This window comes from Lacerta agilis, chromosome 4 (genome assembly GCF_009819535.1).
Source record: "Lacerta agilis isolate rLacAgi1 chromosome 4, rLacAgi1.pri, whole genome shotgun sequence".
Taxonomy (NCBI): domain Eukaryota; kingdom Metazoa; phylum Chordata; class Lepidosauria; order Squamata; family Lacertidae; genus Lacerta; species Lacerta agilis.
This window is the reverse complement of record NC_046315.1, coordinates 51443793-51460766: the sequence shown is the minus strand read 5'-3', so window position 1 is coordinate 51460766 and position 16974 is coordinate 51443793. Positions and strand designations below refer to the sequence as shown.

Sequence of the window (16974 nt, the reverse complement as noted above, 5' to 3'; positions counted from 1 at the left end):
CAGAACAGTTTCCTTCTCAGAGTAAAAAGAAACCAGGACTCACCTCTGCAAGGATAGAGAGGGCCTGAACACTGTACACTGATGGAGCAGAGGCAGAGACCATTGAAGAAGGTACTGCTGATGTATCTGTAGAAGAAGGAACATTTTATTTTTCTTCCATGCTCTCCCTTAAATTTCCCCCCATTAGTAGTAGGTGGTTTTGGGGGGTAGGCGGGGGGGGGGAGACCAATGGTTAGAAAGTTCTGAAGACATTGGGCAAGACTTATCTAGTCTGAATGTCTAGCCACATGCATTTAAAACAAGCAAAGCAGCCTGTTCTTCACAAAACAGAAGGCAACAAGCATTCAGAACCAGGCCCGTCTCAGCCATAGAGGCTACTGGCACAAGGCACCAGGGCGCCATGGCCTGGAGGGCACTTCAGCCATGCCCGCCCCGCCGTGCCGCACCCGCCCTGCTGTGGCCGCCATGCCGCGCCCGCCGTACCCGCCGCAGCGTGAGGGGCACTGGAGGGATCTTCGCGCCACGGTGTGAGATACTCTTAAGACGGCCCTGTTCAGAACCCAGTGTGGGGCATTAAAAGCAAATAAAGGATTAAGTACCCCTGGCTCTCAATGGCTTTCCGGCTTTAAAGTTCCACCTCATGGCTTTGCTTCCCCCCCTTAAACACATTAGCCTTTAATGTGTAGTTAGTACCACAAAGACCCCAAGATGCCTTTCCTTATGGAAAAAAACAGCTGCTGGGGGCTCTTTATTTATGCACACTAAATGCAATGTGTTGCCAGTCCCTGAATTTAGCAGTTTAAAATTCCCTTTAAAGGGAAGCTGCCTGGTGCCATCCCCATTTTCTTTTTGGCACCAAGTGAAAACCTTCTCAATTATATTGGCCTTTTAGCGATCCATTTTATGGTTTTATTTTTGCAAGTCACATATTTTGGCTGAAGAGTAGCTGATAAATCAAGTAAATTATTTAAGAGAGAAGCTCTATAATGGAAGGAAGAAAGTTGCTGGATATTTGTGACATCAAATGCCTGCACAATTCTGAGGAGATTTCGCCTCCTAAAGTGTTTCAACCTGACTAGGGAATATCAATCCATTTATCTTCTACTGATTCTATAACTAATTTATCTTCAAAATTCACACACACACACACACACCTATCCAGCTTTGCTAACCTAATGACTTTTACTGTTTCCTTTTTTTTTCTATTATCTACCTTCTAAAGAGTCTGTGTGCTGTGGTTAGTACTCAAGGGGCAGACAGATATGAAAAGGCATATTTGAAGCATCTCTGTCCCACCTTAAGCCAAAAATAGGGTTCCAGAGGGGCTTACAAAGATTAGTAGTAAGGCAGTCCCTGCCTTCAAGCTCTCAGTCCCAAAGGCATGAGACACACATGGAAAAATGAATGGGGTGAGAGGAGGGGGAAAGGGAATCTCAGGTATTACTTCTCAAAATCACATATCTTACAGTAACTATGTGAGACTGAAATAGTTCAAGTACCGGTAACTTGACCGAATGAATGCCTCTAGGGAACAACTGGGAAAGAGCTAAAGGCAACTGGTCTCAGCAGATGTGATGGAAAAGCTCTGCTGTTTCTCCTCTCCGGTTCTATATTATCAGTTATCTAGCTAAATGAATTTGTGCTCCAAAATGGATGCTGGTGGAAGAGCATTGTGTGAAACCTAAACATTCCTTATACGGCCAGTGTTTTATAATTGTCCGATCCTACTTCTTCCCTCCACCTTAAGCAGACCTGTGGGACTATAATGCTTGTATAAAACAATAGCTAGCCCATAGAACTGTCTCCATTTTTCTTACCGCAGAAATCATCTTCAGCCATGGGCTCATCTAAAGCAACCTGAGGCTGAGCTTTCACCTCCAGATTCCTGCTCAGCCAGCTAGTTTGTTCTAGTGAAGAACCAGCAACATTCCCGACGGCTTCCAATATTTTCTGGGTTACCTCCTGAAAGGAAAAGCAGAGTAAGAGAGACAAGTGATTCATGCATATAGACATCACTCAGGGCATTTTGTCTTACGGAAGTAATATTTGTTTTATTGTGAGAAAGGAGATACCGGTAAGTGGCAAACCAAAACATCACTTTACTCCATTTGAATTCCGTGAAGGCAGTGCATGCTACAGAGTCATTCCCCCTCCCCACCAAATACTGAACCTCTTGCTGGAGGTTCAGTGTGGCTAATGTGTGATGTGCAGTTTGCAAGGCATTTGTAATATGCCTATTGGCCCATTAGAATAATGAAATTTTCATTTTCCTATTAAAAATCCATCCTAAAAGTTCTGTTGGACATATTTTAGATCTATAACTACATGTTGGCTATGTTCTTTTTGGACTTGTTTTCTGGGTTCAATGGTATTGCCACCAACTTTCATCCTGGCAACTACCAGTGCGTAGGAATAGGTGCCTTCACTTTTCCAGTTACAGTGGAAGGTACATACCCATCCATGCCTAATACAGGATTGGAAAGAAGGAAAAGAGAGGTTCAGGGTGAACACTGTAGTGATGACATCTATCTTGTCCCATCTATAGGAGCAGTGGGAGGGGGATTCGTGGGTGTACTGACTGTAGGTATATACCCTGGAATCATTTCAGAATAAAATAGAGAAGCTATCCTCGCGCTGACATGTAGATTGGAGAAAACAGTCAATGCAACAACGAACATTATCAGACAACTTCAGGCTGAAATTGAAGATGTAAATCAAATAGTTGTTACCCACAGGATTGCTCTGGATTACCTCCTAGCCAGGGGCGTCGCTGGGGAGGGGCGGTGGGGGCGGTACGCCCCCAGTGACAGGGTGACAAGCGGCGGCCCCTCCCGCCACTCCCACGCGCCGCCGCTCCCTCCGTCACCCAGCAGCACATGGAAGGGGTGCTTTCCGCCGCTTTTTTTCGGCGGGGGGGGGTCGACCAGTGAGGGAGGGTGTCACGCTTGTCACCCCCTCCTCGCTGGCCACCCCCCCCGCCGAAAAAACCCGGGGGGGCGGGGAAAGGAAGAAGAGCCAGCGCATTCAAGCGCCGGCTCTGCTTCTTTTTCCCCCTTTCCGCCGCTTTTTTCGGTGGGGGGGGGTCGACCAGCGAGGGAGGATGTCACACTTGTCACCCCCTCCTTGCTGGCCACCCCCCCGCCGAAAAAACCCGCGGGGGGCGGGGAAAGGAAGAAGAGCCAGCGCATTCAAGCGCCGGCTCTGCTTCTTTTTCCCCCTTTCCGCCACTTTTTTTCGGCGGGGGGGGGGGGGGGGTGTCGACCAGCGAGGGAGGGTGTCACGCTTGTCACCCCCTCCTCGCTAGTCGAACCCCCCTGCCGAAAAAACCCGCGGGGGGCGGGGAAAGGAAGAAGAGCCAGCGCATTCAAGCGCCAGCTCTGCTTCTTTTTTCCCCTTTCCGCCGCTTTTTTTCGGCAGGGGGGTCGACTAGGGAGGGGGGTGTCACGCTTGTCACGCCCTCCTCGCTGGCCACCACCCACCGCCGAAAAAAAGCCTCGGAAAGGGGGAAATTCCCCCTTTCTGCACCCACGTGTGTTGTGACGTCATGATGACGTCACGACGCACGCGTCGTGCCCCGCCCCCAGCAGCGCAGAGGCTAGCAACGCCACTGCTCCTAGCCCGAGCAGAAGGGTTTTGTAAGGTGGTGCCACAAGGGAAATGCATGGTAAAGTTCCATGATTTAAATAAGACAATTGAGGATGAGTTGCAAAAGCTTCAGGACCTTATAAATGATAACCACGTTAACCCTTCAGCCTGGAATTGGATGTGGTCTTGGTTGTCAGGATCTGGATGGTTGCATGGTCTGCTGTCTGCTGTTATAGCAGGAGTGATAGTCTTGCCAATACTTGCATGCACTATTCCTTGCATTATTTCCATGGTAAAGGGAATGGTAACCACGAATGCTTAGGAACATCACTGATACACACATAATGGGAGTATATCGCACCTTTTCCCACATTCCAAATGAAGAGTCAGGAATTTATGAGAGGATGTCTGTTCACACTGATTCCCCTTCTGATGCAGTTGTGTATGCTGGTTTTATCAATGAGGATCGAGGCTCAGAAACAGAAGCATAATTTATGCAGTCTGTTTCTCAGCTCGAAAAGGGGGGAAATGTAGTAACCTGAAATGGGTGTATAATCACTTTTCTTATTCTGTATGCTTATCTGATCAATGCTTGCAATATTGTAACGGTTTATGGATAAGATTGTGCCTTGTAAGAAGACTTCTCTTACAAAGAGTTATGAGTTATAGCTGAACTAAGCAGAAATATTTAGCCAGGCAGTTTAACCGCAGAAGAAAGTTCAAGTCTAGGGTTCTGTGTCCCCAGGAAACAGGATGTCTGCAGAAGAAATGTGCTGGGTGCTTGAGATACATATATAGTTCAAACAAGATGACATAATGTGATTTATATGCTTACCATGCTGAAACCGATGGCTAGCGAGAAGAATTAGAGGAAAGGTCACAAGGCCAACAGGTCGTTACAAGAAAGCAGAAGTGAATCTCCTTGTCTCAGCTAACTAGGGTGAAGTCAGAGTTTGTTCTGGGGACAAGAGGGTTGGATTTTTTGGGATGCTGTTATGTGCAGGACTATGCTTATTGGCTTGATGCTTAATGCAAGGCGTGAATATGTAATGTTTGAAGAATCTATAAAAACGTATGGATATCTGTGATCAATGTCCAGTCTTTTAAAGAGGTTACTCTGCTGGACCTTATTACTTCAAGTAATAAAAACTTACTCTCAATCTTTCCTTTTTGAGTTCTGGCTTTATTAAGAACTAAGGTTCCCAGCCTGATACAACAGTAATGTACAGAAGGAAGAGCTCCACTTATGGTACGAACCAAAGCTTGGTAAGAACTGTTTGCTGTTTGATTAGAAGAAGCTATGATGATCATTATGGCCAGGCTTGAGGAGCAGAAAAGATGCTGGCTAAGCATCCCTGAATACAAGTATCATCCTTACCATACAGAGCTTGAGATAAACACAGCAATGGGCCCTATATCTGCCTTTGAAGATGGGTGTTTGAAAGTTCTCTGATAGTAGCACCAAAGGGACCCCTAGATGAGCAAATTCTGGATACTCCCTATGCCAATTAAAAATAAGACAAAAAAGATAATTTATCTCTGTGATCCTTTTGAGTTTGTGCTGGAACAAAAACAGACTTCGTTTAATCAGGAATGAAATACCTTATTACTTTCATCCATTTTTATCTTTGGGTACCTTTTGATACCATGCTTCCTGTTCAGTGTTTAAGAATTACCTATGCCTCTGTTTAATTAAACTGGGAAAGAGTATTCAAGGGAAAACACCCCAAGTATAAACTTGGGGGGGGGGGGAGATGGGTAAATGATATGAACTAGGCACTTGAAGGTTGTGGTGTTGTCATGTCCCTGGTGATGCCTTTATATCATATGCTTGTTACATCAGAAGATTATTTTTACTTTTATCAACATTTTATTCCCATTTTAGAGACAGAAGCTTTTGTTTTGTGCAATTAATGTAAGACAGTAGGGCAAGATCTTAATTAGAAACCAGTTGGTTTCAATGTTCTTCATCCATTCTTTGGCACAATTTATGACTTAGCTGTGATAAGGAAAGCTGAAATATTTAAGGATGAAAGTGAAGGAAAAGAAACAAAGAAGGTGAGTATCTTGCTGCAAGTCATAAATTAATGAAGGGCTAATTATTAATGAGAAATAAAATTGTTCAGAGGTACCCAGAGTGTGGTCTGAGATCTGAAATGAAAGGGGCTTTTCTATTAGGGAAACACAAAGAAGAGAGACTTTGGGAAGGGGTGGGACTCTCTCTTGATGTTTTCTTACAACTTTTAGCTTACAGTGGTTGCCCTCCCTCTCTCAACAGCACCTTCCATGAGGGTGTGCTGACTTGGTGTTATGGGGAGGGGGAGAACAGGTCTGTCATTTTTGCATTTCCTTGGGCAAGCTTGTCTGCTTGCTAAGAGGCTTATAGAGGCTAGATTTTTCATATGGTGTTTACTGTTTCATTATCTTTTTGATTGTCCCTATTTTTGCTTAGGAATCTTCCAATGGAAACCCTCACTTACAGCAAGTCTGGTAGATATGGACCTTTGATTTATCATCCCCCAAAGCCCCCAGTTCTGCCCCACGGGAGCTGAACCTTTTTCAAATGGGCCAGATCAGGATCTGCCTCATTGGTAAAATCTGGCAGGTGGATGGGGCTAACCACCTGCCAGTCAGCTGACATCATGGGACTTAGTGCTTTGAAGTCCCAAATTTGTACCTCACAGGTAGCAAGATCCTGCTAAAACTAAGGTTTTCTCCTTTTGTCTTAGTACCTGCTTCAATGCAAGCCCCTACTGATGCAGTCAATTTATATGGATTGAATTTAGAACCCGTTTTTCACAAGCTAGTAGTTTGGGACTATTAAGCGTATATCTTCCATTAAGTAGTCAAGTTTGGCGCATGACATGGGGGAGCAGGGAGAAGTCAAGATCTACATGTATGAACTGAAAACATGCTATGGAGTACCTGCAGGTCTTTCTGATCCTTCTTGTTTTCTTGGTTTGGAGTTCTAGTCACAAAATCATTCAGAGTGCTGCAGAAGAATAAGCCCAAGTTAGGGTACCATGTACACTGTTAGTGCTACAATTGTAGTGTGCAAGAACAACTGCTGCTGCCATACCTGAGAAGCAAGAAATAACCAGGTGGTGCCAAATTCAGCTGCACAGACTCCTTCAACACTCCTAACAATGACTGGAAGTTCTCCTGCAAGGCTATGACAGGAAGTCTGAGGGGAAACAAAAAACACACACAAAGCCATCAGTTCCAGTGCTGAAAAATACTGAAACCATGCACACAGCAAGTATCAGATAGGGGCTTACAGAAAAGGCTATTTAGTTCAGTTTCATTTTGAAGATTAACCATTCCTACATATTGTTGCTGTTAGGCAATTTATGAAATTCGTTGGGGTAGCAGTGAATACACAAGTGCTCTAACTTACTTCAGAGCCTTCATGATGAAGGGAGGAATAAAAGAATCCCTAAGCAAATACATTTCTGGGACATTTACAATGGCAAAAGTAACACTGCCTTCAGCTATACACTATGTTGGGTACCCTATTAAAAACCAAGTTTTGAAATGCATAAAATCTGATCCATCAATAATAAAAGTATGATTTAGGAAAGAAATTTTTAAAAATTGTTTCATTGGCCCTAAGGCCAATGATTTATGGGCCACCAGTAAAACGAGGCTACATTTTAAGCTATATTTTACTCAATTGTTGTTTTTTTAAAACTGTATTTTATATTTGGTGTTAGCCGCCCTGAACCCAGAATTGGCCAGGGAGGGCAGGGTATAAATAAAAATTTATTATTATTATTTATTATAAGGGCACTATTGACCCTAAGGGCACTGAATCACACCAAAAGGACCATGAGTTTTGCGCACAGAATATGTAAACCAGATTGTTGCCAACACGTAATGGTTCTTTGCTGCCTGAAAATTGTATCTGTGTGATACATGTTTGTTGCACTCATGCAATATGTTAACATGTACATAGAAAAATAAAGCAATGCCAAACTAAAGTGAGGAGGAAAGTGTTGTCCTCCTAGCCAGCATTTATTGTGCAACAATAATGTATCTATCACATGAATTGCATAAGTCCCCTATCCAGACATCTTACAATCCTCTCTACACAATCATGTAGGCATCCAAGATTGGACTGAAATCATTGTTAATTATGACCTTTTTGGACTTATTTTCTGAGCTCTGTGCAGAAGGAGAAGACCCAATAAGGGCGTGAAGCAAAGTTTGGTTTCAGGAAGCAATAGTGATCCACAAGGCCTGGGAGCAAAAAGATGCCGGCTAAGCATTCTTTTTTGGGGTTTTATTAAAAAAAAAATTCTGAGTAACAAATGTACATTTGTCGAGTTCTTCATATAGGTCGAGTTCTTCATATAGGTCAGTTACATTCAGTTTGATACATTATTGTTAGGGAAAGGTTTTGTGTCAGTATCCCATGGGCGGCATGGTTTTACTTTGTGGATGTCTTTGAACGGCTTTGAGGTAGAGACTATTTTGGAGGAGGAGGACCAGGTTTTAGGAATGAGGGCCCCTTTATGATGTCATTAAACAGGCTGGTCATGTGGGGAATCAGGGTTTCTTTGAATTTCTTGTTGAATTCTGTTGTAAAGCCATCTGGGTAAGCGGCTTTGTGTTGTTTTAGGTCTTTGAGGACAGTCTCTATTTCCTCTGGGGTAATAAAGCTGTCCATGTATTCTTGTTCCTCTGCTGTTAATAAGGTTGCCACCGGCAATCCTGCCAGGAAATTTTTTATTCCCTGTTTGGGAAGGTTCTGTGAGGTGCATATATTGGAGTACAATTCAACAAATTCTGAGATTCTTTCTTTGGAGGAGAATGTTACATTGCCATCCTTCTGGGAGAGGCAATGTATTTTTGTTTTGAGTGATTTTTTCCTGCATCTGTTTACTAGTAGCCTTCAAATTTTATCCCTTCAAATTTGTAAAAATGTTGTTTTGGGAACAGAATGCTGATCATTGTCCTGTTAATTTCTAGTGAGTCAATCTCCCTTCTTTTATGTTCTATTACTTTAAGGAGTTTTTATGGTTCCTTAAATTCTTGAGCACAGGGGGTCATTCTTTTACAGTTTTATTGTTGGAAGGTTCACACTGCCTTGCTGTCAAAACTGGGAACTTTGTACTTCAGGAGAAATTAATCTTTTATTTTACTTTATTAAAAGAGAGGGCTGGATGGCCTAAGTTTTGAAATGTCCCAAACATTTTAATAAATCCCACCATATGGGACAGTACAGAATTACTAATTTTTTTTAAAAAAGAGCGTATTTTCCCTGTTTAGAGGTAAACACCGTTAAGTTTGGGCAATTAGGATGACAAAGGGAGGGGAAAGATTTACAACCTCTCTCTCAGCCAGGTACCAAATAGTGTCAATATTCCTCTTCTTGGTCTCAACAATATTTACGACTCAGTTACGATAACGAAGTTGAAGGAGCGCAGGTTACAATGAAGATGAAAAGAATAGACAATCCAAAAGCTGGAGACTGCCATCATAAATTAAGTATTCATTTAAATGAGTAGTACATTATTCAGAGGTGAAACAAGACACAAAGAACCAATGACCTCATTGCTGGAAATGATCTGAAATGAAAGCAGTCTTTACAATGAAAACAAAGATGTGTCACTCCTTATCTTTCTATCCTTAGTTAACTCTTTTGCAGCTCATGCTATTTGAACAAAGCAGTTCTATAGTTCCTCAGCATCAGGACCAAAAAACCACTGTAAGCATGCTGTGCATTTTTTTAAAAAAAGGGAAGAACAGAAAGCAAATGCATTAATGTTTGTAGTTACTGGATTCAAAAAGTAAAAGAAATGTTTAACAGCCTAGAAGCTCATTTACCTTTGTATGAAAGCATAGCAGAACTGGAGCACTGGGATATCCACTAGAGAAGATTTCTGGAAAGAAAGAAAAAACCCTATTACCCAATTACAAAGCAAACACAATAACGCAAATTTAAAATATTACAGACAAAATCATCTACAAATTATTTCAGTGATTACTTGCTTCTAAGTAAACTTGCTTAAGTAGTGGTTGTGTAGAAAAAAAAACCTGTAATTTGAAATTTCCTACAAGTTGCTTACAAAAACCAAGGACACCTGCAGTTCCTTGAAAGACACTTGGTGTTTGAATAGAGATCCCAAATTAGCATTGCTATCCTAGTTTTTTTAAAAAAAAACTATACCCTCTTGTTTACTGTCTTGGATAACCCTCAAGTTACTATGCGACTGACCAAATCTGAATACTTATCAAGTCTGTATGCTGATCACAATCCTTTAGTGATGAGGTAAAAACCAAAAGCTCCTGGTCGAGTCACACCTTTCTGCTCATTTTATCCTCACTAACTCCTTCATTAAATATCTAATCAATTTATGGAATTTATCAGGTGAAGATATCTCTCAGAACTACAGCTTTTTCTTTCCATGGAGTGGGGGGACAACAACCACAAATACACCATTTTTTAGCCTCAATATAGTAGGCTGATGAGCAATTGAAACTTCCTAATTTGGGAGTAACATAGATTATAGACAGAGTAAAAACAACACTTACCTCTTCACCTTTGATTTGGGATGGTTTCTTTACAACTTCTTTTACAAGCTGCAATATAGTGTCTGTCTTCAGAGTACTTAGGGCACAAACTAGATCAAGAAGTATAAGCTGAGATGCACTAGCTGCGGGAGGAATCTGAAACAAAAACACATTTTAAAAAAAAATATAAAGAACCACCCTTTGTATATTAATTTGTAACATGCCTTTTCAGAAATATCTGGTTCTATTCTACAAGCATGCACAGGAGCTGATACTGTGGTGTTCAGACACAGGAAAAACAAGAAACCCGGCATACTGCATGCGGGGTGGGTCCAGCAAATGCTTTGAAGTAGTCTTTGCCAACCTGGTGCCCTCTAGATGTTTTGAAGTTTTCCCTTATCATTGGGCAGGGGAATGAACTATTTATCACACCACATTTGTGATTTCTTCCTTCTTCTTTACCTTTGTTTTGTTTTGATGCCTGTGAGATTTTTTGCTGCTCCACACTGCTGCTACTGCAGCTATAAGTTGTACTCCAAGCTGCCCAGTGAGGGGATTCAAGAAGTCAAGGATTTTATTCTTCAATGTCTATAGAAAACAAAAACAAATACTAGAATGGGTTTGGATAGAATTTGTTTTCCTACAGACAGCTGCCCTGATAAAATGTCATAAGCAACTCACTACTTTTAAATAACACCTTCTGTTCTCATACTGCGGGAAAAAGGAGTCTAAATTCCCATTGTGCATTCATTTCTCATTATAAGCAAGAATTCATCATGCAGCAGTTTTTCCATGTGGCACCTGGAAGTTGCTTCTGAAAATGAACATTACAGCTGCTGTTGAGAAAACACAGTCAATAACCGTGTGCTTTATACCAAGGCCATTTGTTGAAATCTCTATGTGGGACAAGAAGCTACAGTTAGAACTGGATATGGAACAACTGATTGGTTCAAAATTGGGAAAGGAGTACGACAAGGCTGTATATTGTCTCCCTGCTTATTTAACTTATATGCAGAATACATCATGCGAAAGGCTGGACTGGATGAATCCCCAACTGGAATTAAGATTGCCGGAAAAAATATCAACAACCTCAGATATGCTGATGATACTACCTTGATGGCAGAAAGTGAGGAAGAATTGAAGAACCTTTTAATGAGGGTGAAAGAAGAGAGCGCAAAATATGGTCTGAAGCTCAACATCAAAAAAACTAAGATCATGGCCACTGGTTCCATCACCTCCTGGCAAATAGAAGGGGAAGAAATGGAGGCAGTGAGAGATTTCACTTTCTTGGGTTCCATGATCACTGCAGATGGTGACAGCAGTCACGAAATCAGAAGACGCCTGCTTCTTGGGAGAAAAGCAATGACAAACCTAGACAGCATCTTAAAAAGCAAAGACATCACCTTGCCGACAAAAGTCCGTATAGTTAAAGCTATGGTTTTCCCAGTAGTAATGTACGGAAGTGAGAGCTGGACCATAAAGAAGGCTGATCGCCGTAGAATTGATGCTTTTGAATTATGGTGCTGGAGGAGACTCTTGAGAGTCCCGTGGACTGCAAGAAGATCAAACCTATCCATTCTCAAAGAAATCAGCCCTGAGTACTCACTAGAAGGACAGATCCTGAAGTTGAGGCTCCAGTACTTTGGCCACCTCATGAGAAGAGAAGAATCCCTAGAAAAGACCCTGATGTTGGGAAAGATGGAGGGCACAAGGAGAAGGGGACGACAGAGGATGAGATGGTTGGACAGTGTTCTTGAAGCTACTAACATGAGTTTGGCCAAACTGCGAGAGGCAGTGAAGGATAGGCGTGCCTGGCGTACTCTGGTCCATGGGGTCACGAAGAGTCGGACACGACTGAACGACTGAACAACAACAACAACAACAACATTTGTTGAAGCAAGGCTTGCTTACTCAGGGAGGAATTCTAACTCCCAGCAAGGGAGCTGTGGGGAATAAACACAGTGGGAGAGCTATCGCTATCAAAAAGGCTATCAGTGGCTACCAGTTGCTGGGAAGCACAAGTAGGAGTGGTGTTGCATTTGGGTGCTGCTTACTGGCTTTCCATAGGCACTTGGCTGGTGACTGCAAGAACAGGATGCTGAATTTGATGGGCTTTTGGTGTGATCCAGCAAGCCTTTTCTTATGTACAAATCTGAAACTCTGGCATTCACATTGTCCAGAGTGGATGGGATGTGTGTGGGGGGGTACTAGTTTGAGGCTTACATTAGGCCTGTCTCTGGCTACTGTCCAGTGGATCCATGGCTAGTCCACCCTCCCCCCACCACCTCACTTGGGGACCTTACACCAGGCTTTGCTGGTGGCTTCCTGTCAATAGCCTGCGCTGTCATTGGGGCAGCAGGGCCCTACAAGGCAAAGCCCCCATGATGACAGATCCTACACAGTGCCATATCCTGGGTCGACACTAGCAATGCAGATTAAGGATAAGCCTCCTCTGTATTTGATGTGACTCTCTGACATACAGAGATATTCGATTATTACCCATAGGGAGAAAAAAAATGGTGTAGGCACCTGAACCTTATCTCTATGGCTGCTGCAGAAGCACTGCCAATCACTTCCAAAAATGCCTATTAATCTAAGCAACTTCTTATCAGAAAAATGTGGACAAGATTTATCCAGATGTGGTGCACCTGCCCACAGATCACCCAGGCTTAATAAAGCTTACGTACTTTGGTTGCCTTAAAGTAAACCGAAGAAGAGCCTTTTGTTCCAAGGAAGTCAGCTGGTCTTTTTTGAGAATCTTCCTTTTTTATGACACCCCAAAGGAGAGACATGGTGTTAATGATACGGGGAAACTCTTCCAAAATGGCATTCCTGGCATTTTTTAGGTTTATAGGGTCAACATTCCACGGTGACTGGGAATACAAAAATAAATAAATAATCCATTAAATCCAAATATGACCAACACTGGAGATTGCCCACAGTATAGATATGCAGAAAAAAAATTACACATTCAAAATCCTAAACAATATAATATATAAAAAATAAGCAAGTGTGTTCTTTGCAATAATGACATTATAAATCAGACCCTGTTTTACCACATTTTAAAATTCATTCAATAATTTTTGCTTAGCCTTGTTTATGCGTATATAGGGGTACAAACAATTGCACTATACACCACCACTTCCTATAATTTGCAAAAGAAGGGTTCCAAATCAGAATCCGTTTCAGCAGTATTACTACCTTCAAAATGGTTAGGCATATTGGCTTTGCAATCAGATTTAAAAATGAAATGGAAAATGAGATGTGTTGGCTGGAAAGATTTTCAATATCACCTCTAATAAATTGGGTTTACATTCACTTGATATTTTAAAGAAAATCCTATATGGGGTTTCTTAAAAAAAAAAAGAAGGTCTGGCCACATTTCACATCTCATAGTATATTGAGGCATAGACTATGTAAACAAACTTTAAACTAAAATACTTGCTGTTCCCCATGGCTGCATTTTAAATCACAAACTCAAAGTAGTTATCTTTGAAATCATGAAATTGATACAGAAGAACATTTTCGGTCACATAAGGAAAGATTTCACTATTCCATCTTTTCCTAATATGAGGCTGTCGTGGTTTCAATCCACTAACACCCTTAAAGTTCAACATAGTTTTAATGGATATTCTTTAATAATTGGAAACATCACCTGTCAAAAGTATATATTAGACAGCAAAAGAAAGCAAGAAAACCAACAACGTCATTACCTTTTTGGTTTGGTTTGGATGATCCAAAAGACAAAAATGGCCAATAGTGGTTAGTCCTTCCAAAAGGGTAAGAGGATAATCTGGTGTGATGTTTTCCCTTTTAGAATTTATGCTTTGGGGAGAAAGTTAACAATTCAATTGGTTATTTCAGTCTTGTAAAGAAATTAGGGGATAGCCCCCATTCACTTCCATTAAGCTAGAACCTTTCCTTTGCATGCTATGCTTTTAATCCACCCACCCAGTTATCTGCTGATGCTTTGCTATCCACTGGTTAACTCATAAAAGCAAAGAGAGCTGTGTGTAGATTATCTGTCCTGGATGGGAGGGGAAAACAACAATGGTTTTTTGGGGTGGGGTGATGGGGGGAATACCAGACGGACCTTGCAAGATGATGAAAATGTGGCAGGAAAAAGCCTGTTCTGATTGAGACACCACAAGAATTGAGTAGGATATTTCCCCTACTGGTGGAACTGAGAAGCTGAAACAAGTCTTGCAATGCCACTGAGCTATGAAGGCATGTGTTGCATGCAGAAGATCAGCTGCCCAATTCAACCCCAGATGCCTCCAATTAAAAGGGTCAGATAGCTGGGGCTGGGAAAGGTCTCTTTCCAGAGACCTGAGAGCTGCTGCGAGTCAGAGTAGATAATACTGGGCTAGAAAGTCAAGAGTCGGACCTGATATAAATGATGTTCCTACATCCTTCCACTCCCAAAGAAACCAAACAAATAATTTAAGGAAACTTACAAATAGTAAATGAGCCATGCTGACCAATGGCTAAATTAGCTAAACATGAAAAAGCTAAATTTTATGAACAACATTTTCTTACCTTACAGATGACTTTGGTGACCCTTTCAGAGTTTCATATTCATACTGTCTGACAAGTTCGTCCAGGTTCTTGCATATCTGTACAATAAACGGTGCCACTGTCCAACCTAAAGATCTCCCAAAGAATGGCAAGGAATATGCAACCAAACCCACCCAAGCTGGATGCATGCCATAGCCATACTCTGGCTGCAAGCCTCGGACTACGGCAGACACAAATAATCCCTGCGAGGTTATAGGGTGTGGATGCACATACTGCATTGCACTAATGGCCTCCTGGAAGTTAAGTGACTTTTGCCATTCCTTAGATAGGCCTGGTTGATTTTCCACCTCCTCCTGAGTCTGTCCAAGGTGATGCTCCAAGACTATCAACACTTGCAGAAGTTTAAGCAGCTCAATCTGCAATGGGTGCTCGCTCCAAATCTGATCAGGACCAAAGTTGATTAGGCTTTCCTCAAGGATGCACTCTTCACTTAACCCATTAGTCTTATTGACCATCGTATGTCTGTAGCACTTCTGACTTACATACATAGAAGCGGATAGAGAAAGGAGGACAAATTCTTGAACTTTGCATCTGCCAAGCAAGTTGCGTATAAATTCTGTGTTCCTGCTCTCTGATGATTTGGCCATTGTAGCCAACTGCGTCATCATTCTTATCAAGACTTCAACACTTTTGACCTGGACATCCCTATTGCCAAGCACATCTTTGTGAGTCACTTTTAAGTAACAAGGGTAGTAAGAGCGCAGGAAACTCAGACACAGGTATGTCAGCAACTCTATTAACAGTGAATGGGGACACACAGTTGGTGACTGAGTCTGAAGCTTTCCGTAGAAGCTTTGTCCCACCAGAGCTTCCTGGTGGCGGGCTAAAAGATTGTAGATGAGATTCAGATGAGCTGTGGAGCTAGTATCCATGCTAGTGCTGGCTACAGCTTCAATAAACTCCCTAGGGTTTGTTTTGAGTACTGCCTCAAGTACAGAAAAAGCATATAGGACCCTTTTGGAATCATACGGCTGCAGGTACAAAAGAATGTGCTTAAACAGAGCCTCGGCTATTTCCTGTTTTTCCTTCTGCTGTTTTAGTAACCTAGCGGTGGTAAGGGCTTGAAGCTCCAAATCCACCTCTTCATCACTTGAGAGAGACTCTGATGCTTGAGTTTTCTCAGAATCTGCGCGTACCAGATTGAGCATGGTGCTGGATTTGGAACTTTCAGGAGGATAAACATTAGAAGAACCAACGAGCTTCATGCTTTCTTTGTCGTCTGTCGAGCCACTGTAGTTCTCATCATTGCTCATATCCTGATGGTCCAGAGAAGGAGAAAAGGATGATGTATTATCACTATCCGTAGGTCCAGTGCTGGTATCAGCAGACTCTGTGTGTTCACTATTATCCTCCTCGTCCACGTCTTGTGAAGCTTCTGCACACCGATAATGTTCACTTACAGCCAGTTCATTTTTAAGCAGGCATTTTTCTGGGTCTTTTTCAACTTCAGCCCAAATGGCTTCCCTGTCCACAGTTGTAAACTGGCTCAATGGCAAACTTTCTTCAGAGCTGCTTTCAGAATGCCCTAAGGACTTCTGGAAAGGGACTTTTTTCTTTTTGTACCAGAAATGCATGTCTTCTGAAAGAAAGCACAATTGCCTTTCTAAAAAAGTGACCACTCATTCAGTAGTGAAGGTGCAGCCTTCAGGCAGCAGCAAATATTCCCCCCCCCTCCTGCTCCCAAACTACTACAGGCTGGGTCAGCCCATGAAAAGGACTAGCAGTGGTTTCAGGAAATGCAAAAGTAATATACTGCCCACAACATGTAATTTATGGAATCCATGGCCAAAAAATGTGGTGATAGCTGCCACATTGAAAAGGGAATTGGAAGCATTCATGGAAGGCCAAGTCTTATCACTTCCTGCTAGCCTTGATGGCTAAAGAAACCTCCAGGGTTAAATAAAGCATTGCCGTGTGTGTGTGTGTGTGTGTGTGTGTGTTTTCATGCATGGTTTGAAGGCTCTCCAGGGGCATCTATTGGGAGACCAAATGCTGGAGTAGGTAGACCTTTCACATGAAGGAGAAGGAATCTTCTTAAGTGAAATCTTACCTGCTGAATTTTTCTGCTTGACACAGTGAATAGAGGTACGCTGTGTCCTGGGATGAAGCAGAAGCAGAAGGATGGGTTCCAGAATTCGTGCAACATCATTAAGTGACAGCGCTCGTATCAACCAACCCTGTGCGGCAGCACCAATAGCTCCATCCGAATTATTAAGACTGTCCAATACAACGAACAGAGACCTGGATGGAGAAATTACAGTAATATTTGTTCAAGGTGACAAGGCTAGAATTATG

At 42.3% G+C, this 16974-nt stretch overlaps 1 protein-coding gene across 1 annotated transcript in view; it reads right to left on the bottom strand.

The window, feature by feature from the left end:
* The window catches only part of DOP1B (DOP1 leucine zipper like protein B), a 57048-nt gene that overhangs the window by 11183 nt on the left and 28891 nt on the right, over positions 1-16974 (bottom strand). The window contains exons 17-27 of the mRNA XM_033146995.1: positions 16730-16920; positions 14641-16258; positions 13815-13926; positions 12789-12974; positions 10564-10689; positions 10123-10257; positions 9415-9470; positions 6665-6769; positions 6511-6577; positions 1818-1962; positions 44-126 (exon numbers count right to left, since the gene is read on the bottom strand). Of these exons, the coding sequence (XP_033002886.1) occupies positions 44-126; positions 1818-1962; positions 6511-6577; positions 6665-6769; positions 9415-9470; positions 10123-10257; positions 10564-10689; positions 12789-12974; positions 13815-13926; positions 14641-16258; positions 16730-16920 (2824 nt within the window). The remainder of the gene's footprint in view (positions 1-43; positions 127-1817; positions 1963-6510; positions 6578-6664; positions 6770-9414; positions 9471-10122; positions 10258-10563; positions 10690-12788; positions 12975-13814; positions 13927-14640; positions 16259-16729; positions 16921-16974) is intronic.